The following is a 16,384-nucleotide window of genomic DNA, read 5'->3' as shown; positions in this document are numbered from 1 at the left end:
GTGAATAAAGGAAAAGAAGTTATGGAGTATTTTCCATACATCATACATAGCCTCTATCCATAAAAAACATATTTGACCTCTAATTGCCACTTTTTGGGAGGAGTGTTGGTTATACCTCAACTGGGTACAAAGGTAACTGGGATCAAGATGTCTTGACTATTTACTCATTCACCCTTCAGCAAGTTTTGATATTGAGAATCTAATGTACTTTTACAGAGATTGTGTGAGTTCATGAGAGAGGGATGTAGAAACAGGGAAGGAAGACAATTTGTTGGTTTAAAAACTTCTGTAGAAGTTGATTATCAATAGGTGCAGAAAAAGCATTTGACAAAATCCAGAATCTCTTTACAATTAAAAACATCCAACATCTGGTGTTCTGTTGCACAGTACAGTAGCTATAGTTAACAATAATGTGTTGTATATTTCAAAATAGCTAGAAGACAGGATTTTGAATGTTCTTACCACAAATAAATGATAAATGTTTAAGCAGATGGGTCTACTACTTTAATCATCAGTCAATGTATATATGTATCTAAACATCACATTGTATCTAATAAGTATGTACAGTGTTTATGTGTCAATTAAAAAGAAAACAAAACAACACTACTCAACATATTAGGAATACAAAATAACTTCCTTAGCCTGATAAAGAGCATCTGCTAAAAACCCACAGCTAACATCATACTTAATGGTAAAAGACTGAATGCTTTCCCCCTAACCTCAAAACACCTTATCTACTCTCATCAATTCTAGTCAACATTGTACTAGAGGTTTGGGCCAATGCAATTAGGCAAGAAAAAGAAATAAAATGCATCCAGATTGGAAAGGAAAAAATAAAACTCTCTATGATCTCATATATAGAAAAACCAGGAAATACACACAAAACTATTAGAACTAACAAATGAGTACAGAAAGGTTTACAGGACATAAGAGAAATATATAAAAGTCAATTGTATTTCTATAAACAAGCTATCTGAAAATGAAATAAGAAAATGATTACATTTACAATAGTATCAAAATAATAAATTTAGCAAAGGAATGTACTACTTGTACACTGAAAATCACAAAAGATTTTGAAAAAAATTAAAGACCTAAATTACAGGAAAGACTTCCCATGTTCACATATAGGATATTCATTGTTAACACAGCAATACTACCCAAATGGATCTATAGATTCAACTCAATTCCTATCAGAATTCCAGTTCCATCTTAGTATTAATTGACAAGCTAATGCTAATATTCATATAAAAACGAAGGGACCTAGAATAGGCAATAAAATCCTGAAAAAGAGAAAGAAAATTACAGGACTTACTGTTCCTAATTTCAAACTTACTACAAAGCTACAGCAATGAAGGCACTGTGATACAGACATAAGGACACACAAATAGATCAATGGAATAAAATTGAGACTCCAAATTAAACCCTCATACTTATGGTCAATTTATTATCAACACAGACAATTCAATGGAGCAAAAATGTGTTTTTTGAAAAATGGTGCTGGAACAACTTGATATTCACATGCAAAACAATGAAGTTGGATTCCTACCTCACACCATGCATAAAAATGAGCTCAAAATGGATCAAGGGTCTAAATATAAGAGCTAAAACTTAAAAAGTCTTAGAAGAAAATATGAGAAAAATCCTTGTGACATAGGGTTAGGCAATGGATTCTTAGATAAGACACCAAAAGTACAAGTGATTTAAGAAAAAACAGATATTTCTGGCTTCATCAAAATTGGAACCATTTGTGTTTCAAACGACACCATCAAAAAAAAGTGAAAAAGCAACCTGAAAAGTAGAGAAAATATTTTCAAATCATGTATTTCATAAGGGATTTGTATACGAACCATGTAAGCACACTTATAGCTCAATAGATAAACAGACAAATAATATAATTTTTAAATGATCAAATAATCTGAATAGACATTTCTCAAAATAATATATACAAATAGCCAGTACATGTAAAAGTACATGTAAAGATACTAAACATTATTGCCACTAAAGAAATGAAAATAAAAGCAACAGTGAGATTCCACTGCATCTCCACTAGATGGCTATAAATAAAAAGATGGAGAGTAATAAGTGCTGATGACGATGCAGAGAAATTGGAATTCCCACAATGCTGGTTAGAATAAATAGTGATGCAGCTACTTTTGAAAACAGTCTAGTAGTTCAACAAAAGATTAAAGATAGAGTTGTCATATGTTTAATCAGCTATTCCACTCCTAGATATATACCGAAAATATATAAAATTATATACCAAAAACTTGTATATCCATAGATACAACACTGGAACATGTCATTTCCATTTTAAGACAAAGTTCCTTTCTTATTGTCTAGGGCAAAGGACCTGAATAGACATTTCTCAAAAGAAGACATACCAATGGCCAACCAGCATATAAAAAAAAGTTCATCATCGCTAATTATCAGGGAAATACAAATCAAAACCACAATGAAATATCACCTTACACTTGTGAGAATGGTTATTATAAAGAGGACAAGAGATAAGTATTGGCAAGGATGTGGAGAAAAAGGAATTCTAGTATACTGTTAGTGTGAATGTAAATTAGTACAATCTTTCCTCAAAAAAGTAAAAAAGCAATTACCATATGATCCACCAATCTTACTACTCGGTACATATCTAAAGGAAATGAAATCAGTATATTGAAGAGATATTTGCACTCCTATTTTCAGTGCAGCACTGTTCACCATAGCCAACATATGGAATCAACCTAAGTGTCCAACAACAGATGAATGAATAGAGAAAATATGTCATACATTGTATACAATGGAATACTACTGAGCCTTTAAAAAGGAATCTTGCCATATGTGACAACATGGATGAACCTGGAGAACATTACATTAAGTGAAATAAGTTAGGCACAGAAAGACAAATACTGCATGATCTCACTTATATGTGGAATCTAAAAGGGGTGAACTCACGAAAGCAGAGTAGAATGGTGTTTACCAGGGTCAAGCAGGAGTGTGAGGGGTCTAACTGGGAAGATATGGGTCAAAGGATACAAAATTTCAGTTAGACAAGAGACTAAGTTAAAGAGATCTATTTTTAAGTGAACTTCAAGTAAAATTTGAAAGACATAAATGAACATTTCATAAAGAAAGATCAAGGCTTGGTGTTTCATTTTTTCAAAATAGAAAATATAGAATCATTTTAGTATTTTCCACTGGCATTGAGGCAAAATGGGCAATTTAAGATACGAAAATTTTTAGGGCATGTTCATTTCAGCTCTAGTTTCATTAAAGAAACGGCTGTGTCTTGACCCCTTTGTCTTTCTAGTCAACCCAGGGAGATAAATCAGCTCTAACACATTTTCTCCAAGTGTGGTCATCTCAGCCAGGTATACCAATACTAGCAGCCACAAATACTATACATGTGCACCTGCCATCAGTTACAAACCCCTCACTCAGTTTCTGACACAGGTGTGGAAACAGGTGGCTTATGATTTTACCTTTGGTAACGCTGATCAGCTCTTTCACCTGCAGGATACCTGGGGTCAGGATCCCTGAATGGTTCACGGAGGTGATGTAGCTCTCCAGCTTGTTTTCAAACATGTCCAGCTCATCTCTCACGTACACAAACATGCAGAACTCGATGACAATGAACTGGGGACAGAGAGCAAAGTTTGCAGGTCTTACTTAAGTCCATCTCATCATGGGAATAACAAGTGGATTTTTCTTTGAGGTTGAGGCCAGGGTCTTCCAGGGATTCAAAACTGTTCTGAAAATGATTCTAGACCCTGGCTATTCTAAAATGAATGGGATTTTGAGTTATTAGGAGATAGAAATCACTTAATGATCTATTCTTTACTCTCTAGCAAACAAGACAAGGGCCCACAAGGGCTCAAGAAACTCTACAAACATTCATAGAACCAGTAAAAAAGAATGACTAACTTTGAATAAGGGGTGATCTGGGGGACAATTCCAGCCCTATGTCCCACTGATTCCCTTCACTGATCTTGGCACATTGGAGAAAGTACTGTTTCTTGTACAAATGTCATGGTTGCCCAACATCTTAACATCCTGTTGTTATGCCACTGCTTCTATAGTTCCTGCTGTCATTTCACTCCAACAACCCAATTGTGTTTATCTCTGAAAGTGGAGCTCATACACTATCATGTTCAAGTAGTTGCTAGATATTGAATGATTTGCTAAACTTCTAGAGCATTTCACCTCATCCTTTTTCTCTCTTAAGATAGCAGATACCTCATACCATGTCTTATCTCCTTCTCATAGACCATGAGGTTCTCCTAGCCCAGGACTGAGGTGAATCAGCTCTTTGCCCTCTTCCAACTCTTAGCATAGTGCTGGCACAGAGTAGATATTCCATAAATACTTAAGAAACAATGTCATTCTAAATGTGTTATTCATTGTTGCAGAGAACTTGAAAGTTATTGTTGTCCCTTAAAATCCATTCTCCCTTCTTTGGGCATGGAGATAGACTACATTGCCCAGTCTCCCTTATATTGGGTATGGCCACATGACTAGGTTCTTGCCAATGGAAGAAGAGTGGAAGGAATATGTGATACTTCCACACCTAGTCCACGGAAACCCTTCACATACATCTCTCCTTGCTTTGCCCCCTTCTTGACTATGTGCAGATGGTGATGAGGTTCTCCAGGATGGTGAAGGCACATGATGGAAGAATTCTGGGTTCTTGAATGAGTACATCTTCCCCTACCTAAACACCTAACTAATCACTGTTGTGTAGATAAAAAATATATACTGTTAAGCTACAGGAATTTAGGAGGTTATCTGGTACTTCACATAACCTAACAAATACACTCACCTAAAAACGTAATCACAGGATTTACTTAAACAGGTATTTTTCTGGTACATTTAAAAGGAACAGAAGACAATTTAGCCTTGCCATTTTCATGCATCCATTTTGACCCTACTTTTAACTCAGCCATTTTATCTCAGATAACTTTGACCACACAAAATGTTTTGATTCTATGCTTAATAAAACATTGAAGTCAGAATTATGCCAGTACTTAAAATTTCTTGTTGAGAAAGCAAACTTAAAAAAGAATGTTTAATCTGCTTAAAAATACAGTATGGTAAACCAACTCTAGTTATCTGCTTTTATTTTTAGTTCAATGAAAATAAATTCAATTATTAATTTATAATAAATTCAATAATTTTAAATTTGATTATTGAAAAATAACTGAAATTATTTTTCTCAGAATCAATTATTTTACATTTAAGTGATTTGATTTTTGCTCACAGAAGAATTTATTAATCACAGATTCTACTATTCAGAGTTTTCTTTAGGGATCATTAGTTCTACCAAGCACACTTTCCTGGGTCAAATTTTGCATATCAAAACGTTCTTAAATATATATTTTTTTCACCAGGTTTTAGTTGATACCAAATTTTACCATGTGGCACTTTAACCATCATGAATTTTATTTTTTGTGGATTATTTTTACTGGTCATATTCACCCTGTGGGTAAAAGTGTCCTTGGAATCAAAATAGTGGGATTGAAGTGTTGTACTTCTTTGATTTACCAAGATTCAATTTTGACCCAACTCTTTAGGAACATGCTGCTTGCCTCAAATACTCCATAATCCTAGCCCCAACCCTGCCCCATTCATAAAATATAAAAAGCTTTTCTTAGAGCTACTTACAAGGTACAGGCAGATGAAAGCCAATACAATGGTTCCAATCATTCTGCTTGGGAATTGAAAGCAGGGATCCCACTCATATATCCTGGTTTGGAACCAAGACTTTTTTTCTTCTCTGTGGATGAGAAATAAATATCAAAAGATGAGAGGCTGGTAGGAAAACAAATGCCCGATTCATCTGAAAATAGCCCCAACTTCTTTTTATCTTAGAGTATATTTTAAAAAGAGATCACTGTTAGCTTCCATGGTTTTCATTTCCCCCTTATTCTTAAGGACAAAAACTGGATTTTATTTTGTGTAGAAATTCACCAAACTAAAAGATTAAAGTTCCCAACCTGTCTTGCAGCTCAGAGTGACCAGACTAAATCCAGGCCAACGAAATGTGGCCACAGATGGAACTAACACAGCTGGGAAAGCTTCTTTGCCTTGCCTTGCCTGCTGTCTGAAATGCAGATGTGGTGGGTGGTCCAAGCTAGAGCTCCAGCAGCCACATTGGACCATGAGACGCATTGAGGATGGAAAGCACATACATGATGCTAGAGCAGAAAGACAGGTGATTGGTGAACTGTCATGGTAGGCAGTACAGGGACAGGATAGATTGCTCACCTTTAGAGTTATTTTATAAGAGAAAGTAATAAATCTCTCTCGGTTGTACCACTATTATTTTGGGTTTTCTACTACATGTAGCCAAACGGAATCCTAACCAAAGTACTAGCTTTACCACTGTATGACCATGGACCAGACACATCCCTTCTCTGGGGCATATGCCCACATGCATAGTGAAAAGGGCAGATGTGGTGGTGGCTTGTATGATTCTGAGATCTGGTGCTTTTGCCTGGCAACATGAATATCCTCCTCTACTGGTAAGAGCACCTCAGTTTTGTTTTGTTTTTTTTTTGATACAGGGTCTTGCTCTGTTGCCCAGGCTGGAGTAATATGGTCACTGCTGAGTGCAGTAGTGTGGTCACCACTTACTGCAGCCTTGACCTCCTGACTCAAGTGATCCTCTCACTTCAGTCTCCCAAGTAGCTGGGACCACAGACGTGCACCACACCTGGCTAAATAGTTCATTTTTTGTAGAGATGGGGGTCTCACCTTGTTGCCCAGGCTGGTCTTGAACTCCTGAGCTCAAGCGATTCTCCCACTTCAGCCTCCCAAAAATACTGGGATTACAGGCATGAGCCGCCACACCCAGCCTAACACCTTAGTTTCTATTTGGGGAACCACCACTCCCTGTCCCTGGGTAAGAGATGCTGATCCCACTTCCTAGCTCTGGAGGAAATGGAGGGACATGTGACTCAGGCTTAGCCAATCAGTGCACTCCAATCCCTGCCACAGTAACTGGTTCCAGGGAGGTGTGTGATCCAATTTGATCCAGTGAAACATGTTCATGGGACTTTTGTTTGAATAACTGGAAAGCAGCATTCGTCTGTCTTCTGGACTTAAACCAGGAGTGTATAAACATAGAGAGTCTGGATGCCACCATGTGGAGGAATCCCACTTAAATGGGAGGCCGACACATTAAAGCAGGGCTGAGGGGAGATGGGGGGAGAGAGACCTGGTTTTGATCATAACAATTAAGCCTGTGGATCCAGCTTGCCTGAAACTGACTACCTCTAGACTTTTTAGTGATGGGAGCCCGTAAGTTTCCTTTCTTCCTTCAATCCAGTTTGAGTTGGGTTTCTGTTTTTAGCAAACAAGGGTCATGATCACTACGGTGCCTTTCTGGTCATCCCAGACTCTGTCACATCATCACAGTTCATCAGAGTGGATGCAAACCTGCAGGTGAATTAACAGAACTGTGGCTTACTGTGAGTGGGGTGTCCTCAGGAGCTGCTTGACGTGCTCTGCCTGGTGCGCTTCCAGGACAGGCTTTTCTTCCTATGAGACAGCAGACAAGCTTACACTTTGGCTCATAAATTCTTGTTAGGCTTTTGATCTCATTAGGTGGGGCAATGGCCACAGAGGGCAGGATTTTGGGTAGGAGTTGCTCTTTTGGATTTAGCCATGCTGTGGTCAAGATAGGTCTTTTCCTCTCCCCCACACCCCACTGCTGAATTTGCCTCATGCCAAAGAGGCTATGTTTGTCAGTGGTTAAGGAAGAGGCTCCATAACTGAACTGTCTGGGTTCCATTCCTGGATATGCTACAGGTTAGCTATGTGAAAGGAAAATATTTTGGGCCCCCCAAATCACTATGCTACAGGGAAAAGTCAAGCTGGGAACTGCTTAGGGCAAGTCTGTCTTCCATGCTATTCAAAGTCACCCCTCTACTCACTGAGATAAATGCATATCTGATTGCCTCCTTTAGAGAGGCTAATCAGAAACTCAAAAGAATATAATCATTTGTCTCATCTACCTATGCCCTGAAGCCCCTTCTAGTTGTCCCACCTTTTCAGACAGAACCAATGTTCATCTTACAACTGTTGATGGATGTCTCATGTCTCCCTAAAATGTATAAAACCTAACTGTGTTCTGACCACATGGGACACATTCTCTCAGGACCTCATGAAGCTGTGTCATGGGTGTGTGTCCTCAACTTTGGCAAAATAAACATTCTAAATTAACTGAGACCTGTCTCAGATTTTCATGGTTCCCAGCTAGAAACCTCAGGCAACTCAACTCACCTCTGTGCATCCAAGTTTCTGAATTCAGAATGTGAGGTGTAGTAACAGTACTTACCTCCCTGGCTGTTGTAGGGATGAAACCCATCAATCCATGCAGTGCTCATACTTAGTACTCACCACCTGGAGCTCCCAGCCAAGGTGTACCCTCAGAGCCTTGACAAACATATACAGGAAGCGGCCCAGCAGGAAGGCGAGGCACAGCAGTGAGGGCCAGTAGAACACAAGGGTCTCGTACTTCCCCACGAACTGCAGCAGAAGCATACCACAACATGGCTCCAGGCAGGTGGGGCTGAGCCACCTGCTGAAGCTGCAGGACTCTGCCTGCCCCAGCTTGCTCAAGCAAGGTCCCCTCTCTCAGGCTTGACAGTCAGTGGCCAATCCCCCATTTCCCAAACCCCCATCATCAGAATGGGCAGTGAACTTGGAGCACAGCAACCCTGGATTCAAGTCTTGGCATCCCCATTTTATTTTATAAAGCTAGCTTTCTAGTATGGGTCACAGAGCAAGACCCTGTCTCAAAACAAAACTAGTTTCAAGGTATTTTGTCCTTATTAGGAGCTATTAATAAATGCTTCTTTGGGAAAATATATGAGTAAGAGAGCCAGAGGTGGGTAGGTAGATGGGAAGAGGAGGTAAAGAGGGAGAGAGACTGAGAGGGAGAAGGAGAAACAAAGAGAGAGGGAGAAATAGAAGGAGGGAGGTACAGAGGAAGGAAAAACCCATAATTGCCATAAGTCTGGGACCAACACAAGCTGAGGGAAGAGTTACAGTTCTCTCAAGAAGGTACTCATAGATTTTCTGTGCTTTTAGTTTTATTTTGATGAAAATGATTGTTTTTCACTGTCTCAAAGCAAATAATAGTGTGACTTATCTTTTACACTTTACTGGTTGGTTTCACATTTTTTACATTTCCAGAGTCATTACCTCCCATGGGAAATCGGGATTTGACGTTGTGACGTTCAGGTGCAGGATGGAGATACGCTGAGATGCAGGGCTCATGTCTTCCCCTGATCCTCCTCTCCAACATATGCTTATGGCTAGATATAACCACTGCCAACATTTCTGTGGCTTTCATCTCTGTATCTGAATGCTCTATAATTGAGGTTGTACCAAACATAAAGGTCTGAACATATGCACTCCTGGCCCAGGTGGCTTTTGTGGGCTCCCTGCAAGCTGCCTGGTAGCATTTCTAGGTGCACTGTTACATTCTTCTTTACTGGGGTCCAGGGCTAAAGAGATGAACCAGTTCCCACCAACTCTGAGGGCAATGCATGGCAAAACTGGAAGGGGGTCATCTGGTCCAAGTCTTCCATTTTATAGAAAAAGAGATTGGAGCTACATACAGTGAAAAGAAATTGACTCTGGAGTCAGCCAGAGCTGGCCTGAATTCCCAATTCTGCTGCTTCCTATGAGTTACTTAAGGTACTTGAGCCTCACTTACTATACTAGTTCCTCACATGTGAACTAGGTTTGATGAACTTCCCACTCTTGCAGGGCTGCTGAGAGGAGTAAATAAGAAAAAGCCTGTCTGTGAATGCACACCTTGATGAACATGGGTGCTATACAAATGGAAGCACTGTGAATGACAACAACGACCTTTTCACACACATGAGGAAGTGGGGCCCCAGAAGTGACAGAGGCTTGTTCAAGATCACACAGCAAGCTGACCACAGTGATAGGACTGAAAACCCCAAAAGGCCAACAGAAACTCACCTGCTTATGGGGACACTGTGAAACTTGAAGAATGGTGACAGCAAACCTGCAGGAACAGAAACAGAGTTTGGGGCCCTGGGGTTTTCTCCCAGCACAGCCCCAGGAGCAGCCCTTGTAAAAATGGCTCAGATTGCACCCACCCACACCTACCTGTCCCCCTCAGGAAGGCTGATTCCCAGGCCCCCATGGACATCTCTCCCTGATCAGCCACCCTGCTCATGCCAAAGTAGGCGCACACTAAATTCATTCATTCACCTGCCCTCATGGAGGACACGGTGTCGGAATCCGTGATGGCAGAGCAGGAGGCCCTTAGAGAGCTCATTCTCCCTCCCATCATCATTCAGATGGGAGCTGGAAGTCCAGAGTTGGTAAGGGATTTATCCAAGTCACACATGGGAATGGGAAGACCCAGGTCTCCTGACTCTGTAGCCTGGGCTCTTCTTGCCTCTATGTAACCTGTTTGTAAAGTCTGCTCAGAAGTGATGAGCCTCGATGCTTTACCCCACGCCCGCCCAAACATGCACTCCTGGTCCTGTTCCAGCTTGGGCCATACTCCCATGGTGCCCAAGGTGCTGAGCAATTCCCACCACCCTGTTATCTTCTGGGCAGATGTCTGTCACAGGCTGATGAGATGATACTATGCCACATCTAACCCTGGATACCTTCCATTAAAAATTTTAAAAAGCAAGCCACTCACAAACTTTACAATTATAGCCACTAGTGTGTCAGTTGCTTGTGGGCCCTCTGCCCGTCATCTCTGACTAAGTGGGGCCTGAGAATCCCAGCCCCATAGAAAATGCTGGATGGGGGAAAGAGCCAGCAAAGGAGTTAGAAACAAAGAAATGAGTCTCAGAGGCTGGAGAGTAGAATGATTGGAGGGGTTTTCAGTCAACAACTGTTCTCTGGTGTCAGTTCTATGCCAAGTCTGGTGCCAGTTCTGTGCCAAGTCTGAGGTCTCAGAGCTCAACATGAAGGTCGAGAAGCTTGCATCTGGTGGAAGTGACTGTCCTCGAAGCAGGAGTGTATACTTATCCCTAGACATGACCCACAGAGGGAATGGGGAAAAACAGACAGAGGCCAGAACACCTGGTCCACGCAAGTCTGTCTTGTTCACCAGGGTTATTTCCTGTCTTGTAGTAGGGATGTAATGGTTGTTGAATGAATAAGTAGATGGATGAAGGAATGTAGGAGTCTTGTGTGTCTGGAGGTATGTGCTAGACACTGTTGGGGGAAGGAGGGAGAGGGAGAGGCTAAACTGTGATGGCCCTGAATGCCCAGCTAAGGCAGGGGAACTTTCTCCAAGGCTCCTGAGAAAAGCCAGGGCAGCTTTGATGAGTAGCCAGGGGCTCCTTTGTCTTCCAGTGCGGTCCTCAGCAGCTTACAGAAATGAGTTTTCCTCAGGAATGGAAAATCAAATACTGTATTCTTACTTCTAAGTAGGAGCTAAGCTGTGGGTGTGCAAAAGCATACAGAGTGGTATCATGGACTCTGGAGACTCAGAAGGGGGAAGGGTGGGAGCAGGGAGGAGAAAAAGCTTCAGATCAGGCATAGTGTCCACTACTAGGCTGACGGATGCGAGAAAATCTCAGACTTACCACGATACAATTCATCCTTATAATCCAAAACCACTTATACATCAAAAGCTATTGAACTAGAAATAAATAAAATAAGATTATAATTTATTTGGAAAAAAAAAAAAGAAATGAGTTTTCCTCAATCCTTGACTTCTGGGAACATTCTAATCACAAGCAGCCTTGTGTGAAGCAGACAGAATGCCAGCCTGGCCTTCTGAAGCCTCCAATGCAGTCCCCACAATGGGACCGTGGATAAGTCACTCTTGTCCTCCCTGGGCCTCAGTTCTGGGCAAAGGTGTCCCCCAGGGAGAGCTCCCAGGTCACCTCCAGCCCTGCGCCCAGAGTTCAGTCATGCATAAGGAGTCGAGGGAGTGGGGGCAGGCAGAGACCATCTTACCAGATAAGAGAGTAGCAGAAGCCCAGGGTGGAGCTGACCAGCTGGAACTCCGACGAGAGGCACGCAAAGAAGGGGAAGTGAGACAGGCCAACTTCAAGGCCTCCAATCAGAAGCTCAAAGGCTGGGGAGACAGGGCCAGAGATGCTGTGAGCTTCTCTTACCACTGGATTTGGGGAGTCCCAGGGAAGTTGTGGCACCTCATGCTGACCTCTAGTCAGGGAGCTCAGGACCCAGTGAAAAGAATGGAACAGCCCCAGCCTAGGGCCAGCAGGAATTCAGGAATGCCTTTCATTCATTCATGCAATAGACACTTCCTGGTCCCTATTCAGTGCCAGGCACTGGGCTTACTATTGACATGAAGTAGACTTGGTTCTTGTACTTGGTGAGCTCACAGTGTGATGGATGGAGATACACTAGATAAACAGACAGACAAATGAACATGCAAAAATAGTGACTGAGGGTCAAGTATTGCAAGTGCACCAGACTCAGAGAGAGGGGCTGTAGTATGTGCAAAGCTGCTTGTCAACTACAGTGCACTTTACACATAAGGGAACAGCCATGTTAATCCTGCCACTAACTAGCTCTGAGGTGAACTAACAGCATCCAGTATAATCTAATCATGCATGATGATCTTTTCAAAGTGTCTACTCTACCTGGGAGGCAGAGGTTGCAGTGAGCTGAGATCGTGCCACTGCACTTCAGCCTGGGAGACAGTGCAAGACTTTGTCTCAAAAACAAAGTGTCTACTCTGAGCTGGGTCCTGGGCCAGGCACTCAGGACAGGAGGAATGGACAAGGTTCTTGCTTTGAGATGCTGGCCATCCAACAGGAAAGACAGGTGGGAAAGTAAGTGGCATGAAATGACCTGTAAGACAGGGACGTTCAGCCTGCTGTGAGGACACAAAAGATGAAGCTACTGATCTCACTTGGGGTATCAGGGAAGGCTTCCTGGAGGCAATACAACATAAGCAGGAGATTGTATGATGGAGAGAAGTAGGGAAGGAAGAACACCAAAGGATGGGAGATAATTAGCTGGTCAGTATACGTGTGAATGTGAGTGGTGGAGGGCTGGTGGGAAAGATCAATACAAAAACAATAATTGCAGTGAGGATAGCAGCTGCAGCAGTAAAACATTCTAATCTCTCTGAATTCCTCCCATAGAAATAGAGCAGCTAGAAAGACAACTAAAGACTCACAGATAACATCTGCCACAAATCTAGGTGACAAGACCTGTTTGATGTCAATGTCTGAGTAAGAGGAAGCAGAAGAAAGGTGAGAGGGCGTCTGAAGGCCCAAGAACTGATGAACTCAAAATTTCCAGCAGATACTAACTAGAAAATGCAGCTGAAGGCCATGATTCAAAGCTGAGTATAAGCAGACCTTAGTAGGATCTGAAGATGCTGGAGTTGTCTAAGCCCCAGGAAGTTACTATACTAATAATCTAAGGTTCTTCCCAGGACAAAGCCCCCTACTGAGCATCAGTTGCTGGCAGTAGAATCCAAAATGAGGAGTAGCTGGGAAATAATGTGTCAGGACAAGGGTGGAAAAGAGAGGCAGACTCAGAAAGTATGAGGAGATGGATGGATGGATGGAGAGATGGATAGATAGATAGGTAGGCAGATAGTGAACAGATGATAGTAGATGGATGGATGATAGACAGATATTAGGTAGATTATAGATAAATAATAATAATGAGATAGATTGATAAAAGATAGATAGATGAGACAGAGATATAGTCACACTGTAAAAACTAAAAAGGGAACTCTAGAGCCATAAAGCAAAAAATAATATCTGACCCATCCTTCCTACTTGAATTTATAAGAAAACTTATTTCACTTAAAAATGAGCCACAGATGTGAGTCTGTAGTCCCAGCTACTTGGGGGCTGAGGCAGAAAAATCACTTGAACTTGGGAGGCAGAGGTTGCGTGAGCCGAGATCATGCCACTGCACTCCAGCCTGGACAACAGAGTGAGACTCCATCTCAAGAAAAAAAAATTTTAAGTTATAAGAAAAAAAAAGAATAAGGAGCAGAAAAATATCACTACAGATCACAAAATCACTCCAGAAAGAGGCCTGTAAGACAGATGGAAACAAAAATCTAATATTTCAATATAAGCTAAAAGAAATTAAGAAAATGATAGCATCTATGAACAAAGAATCTATAAATCAGAATTTGAAAAACTAAAAAATGAAGTTATAAAAAAAAGAAAGATTTGATGACATGTTAGATAACTCAGGAAAAAATTAGGAATACAAGAAAAAATCATTTCAGAAATGAAGACCAAAGTAAAACAAACAGAAAACTGATATCCTAAATATACAAAGAGCATCTGAAAATAAAGAACACACTATATTTACACTTCTCCCTGAAACAAATGAAAATCAGACAAAATGTGTAAAACAACTGGTTTCAAGACACTCGGCTTCAGGCAGTAGGGGACAATAATCACTGAAGGACAGTAAACAAACAAGGTGAGCCTCACAATTTCCCTACCTTAATGTAGAAAGCAGTATAGGCAGGGGAAACCCAGGCAGAGCCCTGCAGGTTCCCTGAGTTGAGGAGATAGAGCTGAGACTCTGGGAAGACAGACAGCTAGAATTTACAGGAGATAGTACTGGAGAGGAGGGAGCTGCACAAAGAGAGAGTTCTGGGAAACAGAGATCTGCGAAGGGTTCCTCTGACTCTTCAGCTGAGTGCTGACCAGCACAGTTGTGTATGACAGAACCACTTGAAAAGACCAAAGGTAACCATGACTACAACTCACATAGGTCCAGGATAGTGCCTATTCTCACCAGCCAGACTGAAAAACTTCATGACATCAAAAGCACAAGCAAATTTGGACTTCCTCGAAATTTAAAACTTTAATGTATGAAAGGACATTATTAAGAAAGTGAAAAGAAAACCTACAGAATAAGAGAAAGCATTTGCAAATCATATATCAGATAAGGATGTAATATACAGAATATATAAAGAAGTCCTACAACTCAACATCAAAAAGACAAACAACTCAGTAAAAAGATGGCCGGGACTTGAATAGACAAGTCCCCAAACAAGATATACAAATGACCAATAAGCACATAAAAAGATGCTCAACATCACTAGTCATTAGGGAAATGCAAGTCAAGACAACAATGAGATACTACTACACACCTATTAGGATGGTTATAATCAACACACACACACACACACAGAGAGAGAGAGAGAGAGAGAGAGAGATAGAGAGAGAGAGAGAGAGAGAGAGAGAGAGAGAGAGAGAGAATGTTCTTCAAAACCAATGAGAATGAAGACACAACATACCAGAATCTCTGGGACACATTTAAAGCAGTGTCTAGAGGGAAATTTACAGCAATAAATGCCCACATGAGAAGTGAGGAAAGATTGAAAATCAACACCCTATCATCAAAATTAAAAGAACTAGAGGAGTAAGACCAAACAAATTCAAAAGCTAGCAGAAGACAAGAAATAACTAAGATCAGAGTAGAACTGAAGGAGACAGAGACACAAAAAGCCCTTCAAATATCAGTAAATCAAGGAGCTGGTGTTTTGAAAAGATCAACAAAATAGATAGACCAATAAAAATAGCCAGACTAATAAAAAAGAAAAGAGAGAAGAATCAAATAGATGCAATAAAAAATGATAAAGGGGATATCACCACTGATTCCACAGAAATACAAACTACCATCAGCGATTACTACAAACAACTCCATGCATATAAACCAGTAAATTTAGAAGAAATAGATAAATCCCTGGACACATGCACCCTCCCAAGACTAAACCAGGAAGAAGTTGAATCTCTGAATAGACTAATAACAAGGTCTGAAGTTGAGGCAGCAATTAATAGCCTACCAACCACAAGAAGCCCAGGTCTAGATGGTTCATAGCCGAATTCTACCAGCTGTACAAAGAGGAGCTGGTACCACTCCTTTTGAAACTATTCCAAACAATTCAAAAAGAAGGAATACTCCCTAATTCATTTTATGAGACCAATATCATCCTGACACCAAAACCTGGCAGAGACACAACTAAAAAAAAAAAAAAAAATTCAGGCCAATATCCATGATGAACATCGATGCAAAAATCTTGAATAAAATATTCGCAAACCAAATGCAACAGCACATCAAAAAGATTATCCATCACGATCAAGTAGGCTTCATCCCAGGGATGCAAGACTGGTTCAACATACACAAATCTATAAACGTAATCCATCACATAAACAGAACCAAAGACAAAAGCCACATGACTATCGCAATAGATGCAGAGAAGGCCTTTGATAAAATTCAACAGCCATTTATGCTAAAAACTCTCAATAAACTAGGTATTGATGGAACATATCTCAAAAGAATAAAAGCTATCTATGACAAACCCACAGTCAAATCATACTGAATGGGCAAAAACTGGAAGCATTCCCTTTGAAATCTGGCACTAGAC

At 40.8% G+C, this 16,384-nt stretch overlaps 1 protein-coding gene across 3 annotated transcripts in view; it reads right to left on the bottom strand.

Moving 5' to 3' along the window:
* LOC108587689 (stimulated by retinoic acid gene 6 protein-like) overlaps nucleotides 1-16,384 on the bottom strand; it is a 49,072-nt gene that overhangs the window by 8,652 nt on the left and 24,036 nt on the right. The window contains exons 5-10 of one of the 3 annotated variants that reach the window (XM_035252671.3): nucleotides 11,956-12,076; nucleotides 9,985-10,030; nucleotides 8,389-8,517; nucleotides 7,457-7,527; nucleotides 5,650-5,761; nucleotides 3,471-3,624 (exon numbers count right to left, since the gene is read on the bottom strand). In XM_035252671.3, the coding sequence (XP_035108562.2) occupies nucleotides 3,471-3,624; nucleotides 5,650-5,761; nucleotides 7,457-7,527; nucleotides 8,389-8,517; nucleotides 9,985-10,030; nucleotides 11,956-12,076 (633 nt within the window). Of the gene's footprint in view, nucleotides 1-3,470; nucleotides 3,625-5,649; nucleotides 5,762-7,456; nucleotides 7,528-8,388; nucleotides 8,646-9,984; nucleotides 10,031-11,955; nucleotides 12,077-16,384 lie in introns of those variants that run through there. The other 2 variants (XM_035252655.3, XM_035252658.3) reach the window with 2 other exon arrangements.

Source organism: Callithrix jacchus, chromosome 1 (assembly GCF_049354715.1).
Source record: "Callithrix jacchus isolate 240 chromosome 1, calJac240_pri, whole genome shotgun sequence".
NCBI lineage: Eukaryota > Metazoa > Chordata > Mammalia > Primates > Cebidae > Callithrix > Callithrix jacchus.
Note: the sequence above shows the minus strand (reverse complement) of the source record. Positions and strands in the feature narration are given on the sequence as shown.